We start from the raw sequence: 10345 nt of genomic DNA, 5'->3' as shown, positions 1-10345 counted from the left end.
TGATGCGAATTCCAAGGATCGGATTGACACGTTGGAGCATGAGTTGGCCTGCATGAAGAAAAGAGAAGTGAATGCGGTGCAGTACATCGTATGTGAAGAATGCGGAGATATCGGTCACCGGACCGAGAATTGTCAAGCCACTGTGGAGGTGAATCAAGTGTATGGGGACTGAAGGCAATATGATATGAACTCCAACACTTATCACCCCGGACTGAGAAACCATCCCAACTTCCGATATGGGAATGCCGCGAATCAAATGAACCCGAATTTTCAACCCGGTAACCAAAGCGGGTCATCATGTCAAAATCGCCAAGGAAGTAACCAATGGAGTTACCAAAGGAACTACAATCAATGCGGTAATGGGAGTGGCAATTCAAACTCTCAAGGTGATGATTCATTAAACTCTAAACTTGATGCTATTATGAATGCTATCAACCATTCAAATCAAGAGATAAAGAAAGAGTTTGAGGTGCGAGACAAGTCGCATAAGGCATTGGAAAAGCAAGTGGGCCAACTTGCGGAAGAAATGGCTCAAATTCGTGGAAGTGGAGGAAGACTTCCAAGTGACACGGCAATGAACCCGAAGCATCAAAGCTCAAGCACGGGCAATGTGAGGAATGTACACATTAGCACGGTAAGTCTTCTTCCGAATGATAAAATTTGTAGTGTTCAAATCATTCCACCACCACAATATGTTGATGGTGTAGTGGAAGATATAAGTGATGAGCCGGAAAGTGAAAATGAACAAGAAACAATTTCACAAAGTAAAATTGAAAATATAACTAAAAATTATTTTTGAGAAAATTTTTTAAATCAACTTAACCCGAGTAATGCATCAAAAGTTGAGGAATGGTACCCACCAAAGGACGAGGGGTGGGAAAATTTTAAACAATCAAAAATTAATTTACCGTTACTAGATGACATTAAAAAGGTTCCGGCTCATGTAGAATGTTTGAAAGAGTTGAGCATTGAAAAACGACACAATAAATTACCCGAACCAATTGATTTGGTATCACATGTTAGTGCCGTTTTATCAAGTGCGCTCCCCCAAAAAGTTCAAGATCCAGGAGACCCTCTTATCCCAATTCAAATTGGAACATTTAAAATTGAGAGGGCGCTCCTAGATCTTGGAGCTTGTGTGAGCATCTTGCCCGGGAGTTTGTATGACCAATATGATTTTGGTCCATTGAAAAAGTTTGATACTCCCGTAGTATTGGCCGATCAGACTCCCACGCATCCACGGGGGATGGTGGAGGATGTGATTGTTAAGGTGGATGATTGCTACTACCTAGTTGATTTTTTGGTAGTAGACTATGCTGGGTGTATTGAGGACACCCAATCGATAGTCATATTGGGTAGACCGTTCCTTGCAACAGCTAATGCCATAATAAAATGTGCAACGGGAACGGTAAGCATGAAATTTGGGGCCCGGGAATTAAATTTAAATGTTTTTCTAAAATTTACTAACCCACTCGGTGAGGATACGTGTCCCAAGAAGGACATGAATCCAAACAAAAAGGTATGTGCTATGGTTGGTAGGTTTGGAGAACCAAAGAAGAAACCGGTCACGAAGAAGAAGGCGAAGAAGTCGCTTCAAGAAAAGAAGAAGGAAGAGGAAGTGAGGAAGTTTGGACCGTTTGGCAACAAATGGTATGAATCACCGGTGGGTGATTTCGAGGAGTTTGTAGGCGGCAAGCATGCCATTCGACCACCATGAGGTAGTAGGTCAAGTGTTGTTGTATATTTTATTTCGCATTTCGTTTTAGTTGTTATCCGTAGTTTAGTTAGTATTGTTGTTGTTGTTGTATAATTTTGTTATTTCGTTTTATTAGTTAAATGAACGTTGTGCGTGTGTTCCCTATACAACCCTCACGAGACCTACTCGTCCTCCCGAGCTATCGGGAGGTTTAAAGGGCTTGCGTGCATATGCTAAATGCCGCCGTGAATCCTACGAAAGTGAGTTAGGATTGTTATTGTTGTAATTTTTTTTTCCACAAAAATCAAGGTAATTTAACGCATGATTTGGTAACACTTTCATAAAAATGGTAGAACTAACCACCTAACAAATTTCAATTGTTGTGAGAAGCATGCTTCTACACAAGGGTTAAGATTTGTAGGTACAACATGTTCGCGAGACAACCGTTTTTATGACGAGAAGAAGAAGATATGAGCATCTAGCGACAAAAATCAGGTGCATGCGTTTCCTTTTACCTTGATTCTTAGATTAGTAATAAGTGGATTGTAAATTGTATTTTATTTTTGGAGTGAAATTTTTGGGAGGTTAGCCGTGTCACATCCCTTGTGTGTTTTAAATATCTAGTTCTTACACATTGAGGACAATGTGTACCTCAAGTGTGGGGATAGGGGAGTAGTAAAAGTTTTCGATTTTGACCCGTTCATTTAAACACTACACATTGAGGACAATGTTTACCTCAAGTGTTGGGATGGGGGGAAATTTCAAAAAAAATTTCAAAAATTTCTTGTTTCAAAAGCGATCTTAAAAGCACAAGTAACCAAGTCAACGAGGGATGGCACAACCCATTTGGTCTTTTTGTCATGGTCAAGTTCAAAGTAATAGCATGAAGGGTATTTAGCGGATGGTTATTTGGGAATAATTCACCCAAGGAACTAGCATTTTATGCATATCACATACCATACCCTTATACGTGAGGTTTTGAGCCACTTTTATATCATAGATTTACATATACATGTTTCTTTGTTTGAGTGGACCATTAGTTGCGTATTGTAGAACTTGCAACTTTTGATACGTTCGAGACCATAGACCGAATGCAAGCACGAGAATGATTAAGGCATTAGGTAAACCTTTTCCGTTTACACCATTTATATATCCTTACCCAAAAATTATCCCTTAGTAGCCAATTTTGAGCCTAACCCTTTCGTCTGACCACCCTTTAGCCCATAACCTTAAACCTTTTTGTTATTAACCCGTGTGATGGAAATTCGATTATAGGAGTCAAGTTTGTATAGTTGTTTGTTTGTTTGCATATAAAAAAGGGAGAGAGAAAAATCAGAAAATGTTATAAAAAGACGAGAAAATTGTTGAGAAAAGAACAAAAATATGTGTTCTTAGTTGAGAAATAAAAGGCGAAAGCTTGTTGCCTTCTAGTTTGATATTGGTAGTTAGTTGTGCGTAGATTAGTTGTTTTGTAATAAAAATCAAATTTACATCACCTTAGCCACTTTAAAATATCCTATTTCCTACCCTTAGCCTAGCCCCGTTACAACCCGTTCAAAGACCTTATGACTTGTGCTTGATATTCGTGTTCGGTGGTGGAGAATGATTGAGCTGCAAGCCTATGCGGGTACGTGTTCTAATCGGTTTTGAGTGATTAATTGATTGAAGTGCTAATACATTATACACATTAGCCAATTTATAAGCCGAGTAGAGAGAACATTGTGAGGGATGTGCATGACTTGTTAGTTTTACGGGCGGGTTAATCTTGGATAACCATTTTTTGTGATTAGTCACTTCACCGTTAAATATGTTGAAAATTGTAAAGAGTTTCAACTTTAGTATGACAATTGACCTTAACCTTCGTCTCGGGAATGGGGAGTGTATTCGTTGTTCGACCCACGTGAAAGTGAAAAACAGATTTGCTTGAGGGCAAGCAAAAGACAAGTGTGGGGATGTGATACGTGGTCGAAAACTGGTTATCGTTTGCGCTTAAGTTGATGTTTTTTACATAGCTTTTAATCTTGAATAGCCTACTTTTAGCGGGATTCGTGTTTTACAGGTGTAAAAGAGTTTAAGGAGCTAATCGGGAGCTAAACAGAGCACTGAGACGTGAATCGGATCAACAGGGGATGTGAAATGAACAAAACCGGGTTAATCACGAAGATTGGATGTGTTTTGGGACTGTTAATGGATTCAAAATGAATATATCGGAAGATGACATGATAGAGAGCTGAATGACGAGTACGTGGGCGAAAACGGTGAGTAAAACGGAGCTATAACAAAGAAGTTATGAAGAAAACAGTTTCGGACGAAACAGGAAAAACTAGAGGTCGTCGGGGACGGGCTCTAGAAAGTCCCGTCGTCACAAGGTGCCCGTAAACAGCCAAACAACCCATCGGATGGATTTCAGAGATCTGGAGGCCGTCACCGACAGGCTCCAGGCCGTCGGCGACGGGCCTTGGTTTACTGAAACGCGAATTTTGCTATTTGGGTTGTTGGGAACGAGTTTAAATGGAATTTTTAGCATTCAAACGGGGGTTACATGTCCTGGGAGTACAAATCTTCATCTTGGAGCCGGAGAATACGAACATCTTGATTGGGAATCATTCTACAACATCCACCATCATCCATCATTACCCAAATCCTTACCGAATTCATCACTCACCAACCATTCCATTAAACCTTAATATCCATTCATCCATATCCATTGAACCTCTCACCATCATAAACCCTAATCTTCTTCATTTCATCATCCTTCAAGCTTCAGGATGATCTCAATCAAGTCTCAAGCATCCGGTGATCGAGTTCCTTCCACCATGAGCGGCTAATCACCTTGGTTTCACCCCGGTGTAGGTAGTTGTTTAATCTAGGGTTTTGAATTGTTTCTTGATTCAACTTTGTGACAAATTGTGTTGATTTTTGAAACCATTGACAATAGTTTACATCTGTTTCGTATTCGTAAATTGTCGACGATTATAAAGTTATGACTTTACGAAATGGTTATGTGTAGTTATGCGTTGTCGTGGTTAGGTTTTACTTGTGTTGATTACAAAGTGCATTCTTGTCCGTTTTTCGAAACGTTGATAGTTATTGGCACCTAAGTCACGGTACACTAAATCCGCTAATCATATACAATTGAGTTGGATCTAAAACTTGTAGAAACCCTAGGTTGGCAATTACCGAAACCGGGTGTGAACCCTTTTTGTCATTATTGTTTAGTAATCAAATTTTCTTGCATTCATTTTAATTCAATCGAATCCATTCGCAAACCACATACTCTTCGTGGTTCGACCCCTTACTACCACTAATTTGGGCTTATAAATCTTATCTTTGACTGGAGCGCGACACTCCGATCACCACCATGCTTCAATCATGCCACGCCCGTCTCGTCATCAGTGTCATGCTTCGTTAACCACAACATTAGACTCCATCACTTCTCACAACATAGATTAACCAGATAGATTTCAACAACGTAGATTTAACCAGGTAGATTCCTCTACTTCAACCTGAGCCTACAAAACTACGAACTTCACTTAGCGCGTGGTATGAAGATTCGGTAACATGCTAGAAACACTTTTATATAGGAAGTACCAGCGGCGTATCCACCATGTTTCGGACATGTCACGTCTGCCTCATCTTCGGCGCTAGGCTACGTTTCGTATTTCGTTACTCAAAACAACACATACATAGATTACGTATTGATTACGCTAGAGTACACATAGATTACACATAGATTCCACATAGATTAAGTAGTTTCCCATAGCTTAGAGTTCAACCATCTCATCACCGGTCTCCAAAAACACTAAGTTTCACATGGCACTTAGTACGAAAGTTGGTAACATGCCTGAAACACTTATATATAGGAAGTACCAGCGGTGTATCCACCATGTTTCGGACACGTCACTTTCCCTTCGTATTTTATGCCATGTTACATTTAGTGCCTTACAACCACAATAACACATAGATTCATCAGAGAGGTTCACATAGCATCATAGTCGATCAAGATTCCCACATAGATTATCATCATGAATAAAGCTTCATAAATTTAGTTTGATCCTGAGATTAGAGTTAACGTTTTAGATTGCAGACATACGTGCATTTCGTGTGAAAAGCCCCAAAATAAACGAAGAATTAAGTTTAAAATCACACATTGAAATCGAGATAACATAAAAGATAGGCTCATAAAACATAGAGTGTTCCAGGTAGAGGAACGGTGACTAACCAAAGCGGATCGAACCTATTTCGAGTTAAGGCAACGTGTCTTGGCTTACTTAGATAAATACGTCATCAATGTTAGGCCTACGATATTCATCCTTTTGGTCATTTCACGTTCCTAATTGAATGGAAGCTTCGAGGCTTTGGCCAGACATCAAAATCAAAGAGTGGGACTAGTTATCAAGGTCTGAGTTTCACCTCTAACTTGACAATGTCGTACCCTAATTGCGTCGGTACTTATCAACAGATAAGATCTACTAGAATAAGGAAATTTTCCATCAAGGTTCGGATGTCACTCCTAACTTGAGGGCAAATCTCGTGCAAAAACACAAACACTGGTTAACAGTTTTTTCAAAGTATCAAGTGTATATTGTGTTAGCCTTAGGAAAGGCATGTAAGTTTAACAGGAAAATGTGCTGTTAGGAAGCGGATACGATAGAATGCAAAAGTCTTAAACAATAAATAAGAGTCAAGATTCCTAGAACTATAGACTAGGGCAAGTATTCCTACTTATCCTAATTCCCTATAGTTATGGCTTTGATACCAATCTGTCAAACCCCAACCGATGGCGGAAACATCGGGGTGCGAGCACTAAGCATTCAAATTGCTCATGAGATTCCATAACACTAAATAGTTGCAATATAAATTAGATTGATTCAAACATTGTCTAATAGTGTCCACAACCAAACACAAAATCAAACACAATCATTAAAATTGTTCCAAGTTTCTAGATTAACTAGATGTAGTTTCTAGGCTTCATCCTAGCTTGTTTCAAGAATCCTAGCATCCTATCAGCCTGCAACATGTATTAAAATAGGGTCAGTACAAAAACGTACTGGCGAGTATACAAGTTTGAGTAATAGCATAATAGATTAAAACAACTCATATCCATCATGAAAATGTTACAAAAATAGTTTCAGCCATGCTAGTGTTCGCAGTCCAACAAGTGATAGCCCAAGTATCCCAATGCTTTAGTGTTTTTCCAAGTCTCAAGGAAAACTAGAATCCTCCTAACAATACCCCCGAGAATAATGGGGAGGTGCATCTCCTATAGCGCTACTATTGTTAAGACGGAACTACACACTTTGGATTAAACGTCCACATAGCACAAAGAGTCTAGAATAAAGAATCACAAGTTTCACATACACATAGGATAGAGTTTAGTTTCCAAAAGTTTCAAGTATCATAGTTTAATAGAATACATGCTGCATCCCAAAGTTTAAAACAAAAAGGGATCGAGTATACTCACAATGATTGCTTAACAGATTTACTGTTATTGGATCAAAGGGAGCTCTTTAGAGTTAGCCTGATTAGATTACAACGGATAAGAGTTGAGCAGAAAGTGAGATTCAAGCAAAGTGTCGGATCAGTCACTGGATCGGATGTCTATTCGATCGGACGGCAGTCCGATCAGATTGAGAGTCGATCGGGGTGTCTTAGGTGTGTTTGGGACGGATTGCCATCTGATCGGATGGTCATCCGTACGGATGGCCATTCGATCGAATGGTCATTCGATCCAAGTGTCAAGATTCCAATTGTTGCTAGGTGTTTTGGTCACTTTGATCGGATGGTTGTTCGATCGGATGGATATCCGATCGGATTGCCATTCGATCGAGGTTTCCAAAGCTTCAAGTTTCAGAAAAAGTTTCTAAGTGTCGAAGGGTTTCAAAACACATTGTTTCCTCGATCGGATGGTAGTTCGATCGGATGGCTATCCGATCGGATTGCCATTCGACGATCAAGGATTCAAGGTTTCAAAGTATTTAAGGTTACGAGGCAAGTGTCACCTTATCGGATGGCGGTTCGATCGGATGGCTATCCGATCGGATTGCCATTCGATCGAGTTGTCCTTGTCCTGTTGGTAATCTTATAATGTTTCTGAGATTAACATGATGGCTTAGTACGTATTGAGACAATGGTAAACACACCAATATACAGCCGTTCTGATCGAATGGGAATTACCCCAGTTCGTCCAGTCGTCTGCTCTTGGCGATGCTTATGTCGGAATCCGTACTCCGGTCATCTTCTCCGGCAACAATCCATTTCCAAGTTGACTCAAGACTAATCATCAAGTCTTAAGTTCATTTGGACCCGGATTCCACCGTTTTAAGTGAAAAGTTAAGAAATGATGAAGATAAACATAAGTTTTAGCTGAAAAAGTCTAGATTTAGTTAAGATTCAATGTAAAACACATGAAATTCCTTAGATCTGAGCTAGATCTTGGCATGAATGACATCACACCATAGTTTGTACAAATCACCATGATGACGTCACCCTCAAGAGCTCAAAGCTTAGAGATTTCATGGTGAAAAGTGAGATTTCAAAGGAGAATCATGTAGAGAATAACGTGTAGATCAAAGATGTACAAGAATCTAGTGTAAAACGTACCGAAATCACTGAGAAAAGGAAGAAAAGTAGGAGTGCGTGCGTCTTGGTCGAGTGAGGTTGTCACATCGGTGAGAATGATGTGACAAGCCTATTTATAATGTCAGAGAGAGAGAGAGAGAGAGAGAGAGTGTGAGGCAGTGTGCGTAGATCGGATGGCACTTTGGTCGAATAGCCATCCGATCGGTTGGTCATCCGATCGGATGGTCATCTGATCGGATGGTCATCTGGTCGGATCGCCACTCGGTCAATCCCATCCTTTCCGCGTTCCCGTCTTTGATTCGTTTCACAAGTTAGATTAAGCGTTGCGTTGCGTTGCGTATTATTGGGTAATAGTAACACATAACTAGATTATATCACTAACACAAAAGTTTCCATAGTTTCCATAGTTTCCGCCAGTGACAAGACTCCAGTCCCTCGTTCAACCAAGTCTCAAGTTTCACGAGCCTTAAGAGTCAAGCACCAAAGTATCAAGAGTCAAGAATCTAGATTCCAAGTATCAAGAATCATAGTTTCCAAGTATTAAGTATCAAGAATCATAGCTTCCAAGTATCAAGTATCAAGAATCAAGTATCTAGAGTTAAGTCTCATAAGATTCATAGTATTAGATTCACAAAGTACCAAAAGTATCAATTATCCCATAGTACAGGGGCTAAAAGTGACAATTAGCTAAAAGTCTATGGACGCAGGCGTTACACCGATGTCTAATTCTTGTCTATTCTCAGCTGCCTCTACCAAAGAGATAGAACTTTGGCCTAGAAGACTTGGTCACACAAATCTCAAAACTATCACCACACTCTTAAAACAAGGTCTTGTAAGAAGCCTTCCACCAAAACAATTCACATGTGATGAACTTTGTGTTTCCTGTCTAAAAGATAAACAACATAAAAGTTCATTTAAATCCGTTGATGAGTCCAAAACTGGTCACTGCTTACAATTGTTACACATGGACTTGTTTGGCCCTGTTAAAATCATGAGTCTTAAAAAGAAAAGGTATTGTCTTGTCATAATTGATGATTTTTCAAGGTTTACATGGACTTACTTTTTGCACTCCAAAGATGAGACTGCAGGTATTTTGCAGGACTTTGTAAGAAAAGTTGAAAAGCAATTTGATCTACCAGTAAAAATCTTTAGGAGTGACAATGGAACATAGTTCAAAAATAAGGAGTTGGATGACTTCTGTGTGTCAAAAGGGATTGTAAGGTAGTACAACATCCCAAGAACACCAGAATAAAATGGGGTGGTTGAAAGAAAGAATAGGACCTTAATTGAGGCTGCCAGAACAATGCTTACAGATTCAGGTTTACCATTACCTTTTTGGGCAGAGGCTGTAAACACTGCCTGCTATGTGGAAAATAGAGTTTTAATCAACCCCAGACATCAAAAGACTACTTCTGAACCTCCGTTCAAAATCAAACCACTGATCTCTTATTTCAAAATCTTTGGCTGCCCACGTTTCATTTTAAACTTAAAAGATTCAATTTGAAAATTTGCAGCCAAAGTAGATTGTGGTTACTTTCTGGGATACTCAACTACTGTTAAAGCCTACAAAGTGTTTAATACAAGGACTAGATGTGTAGAAGAGACTTTGAATGTAAAGTTCAATGAACTTTCTTCTTTAAAAATCCCAGCAAATCCTGCTAAATTGTTTGATTTAGACAAATTTACATTTGAAGATGTGTCTGTCAAGACTAACAATGCAGGTACACCATAGTCTTCCCATCAAGATTATGGATTTGACATTGTGATCCCGCAATATAAAGTCACTTCCACCACCAGAGAAAGAGATGTTCAAAACAACTGTCAAAACTCCGCTAGTACTGCATCAACAATTGTTGATCCTCAAACCTCTGCCGCCTTATCCAGTCAATTCAATGCTGACAAAAGTCCATCTTCTGTGGCAAAAAGTCAACCCATTTTTACACCTATTCCACACATACCTTCACCTTCATTCCAAACATCCGTTGACTCTTCAAAATTGCCAACAAATGTTAGCTCAAATGATTTACATCTGTAGCCTTCACCTCTAAATGCCATCATTCCATACAA

General features: G+C 39.4%; 1 protein-coding gene across 1 annotated transcript; it reads left to right on the top strand.

The window, feature by feature from the left end:
• Nucleotides 1–256: 256 nt before the first annotated feature.
• On the top strand, nt 257–1717 carry LOC110881380. Its single transcript, XM_022129659.1, has 2 exons — nt 257–764; nt 918–1717. The coding sequence occupies exons 1-2, from the start codon at nt 257–259 to the stop codon at nt 1715–1717; spliced, it is 1308 nt and encodes a 435-aa protein (XP_021985351.1).
• The last annotated feature ends 8628 nt before the right edge of the window (nt 1718–10345 follow it).

Source organism: Helianthus annuus, chromosome 10, assembly GCF_002127325.2.
Source record: "Helianthus annuus cultivar XRQ/B chromosome 10, HanXRQr2.0-SUNRISE, whole genome shotgun sequence".
In the NCBI taxonomy this organism is placed as follows: domain Eukaryota; kingdom Viridiplantae; phylum Streptophyta; class Magnoliopsida; order Asterales; family Asteraceae; genus Helianthus; species Helianthus annuus.
Note: the sequence above shows the minus strand (reverse complement) of the source record. Positions and strands in the feature narration are given on the sequence as shown.

Bases quoted from the DNA above. Each gene is read 5' to 3' on its own strand.
- LOC110881380 (XM_022129659.1), top strand. From the start codon at position 257: ATGAACCCGAATTTTCAACCCGGTAACCAAAGCGGGTCATCATGTCAA. The intron at 765-917 runs GTAAAATTGAAA...TACCGTTACTAG, and splicing joins ACAAGAAACAATTTCACAAA to ATGACATTAAAAAGGTTCCG.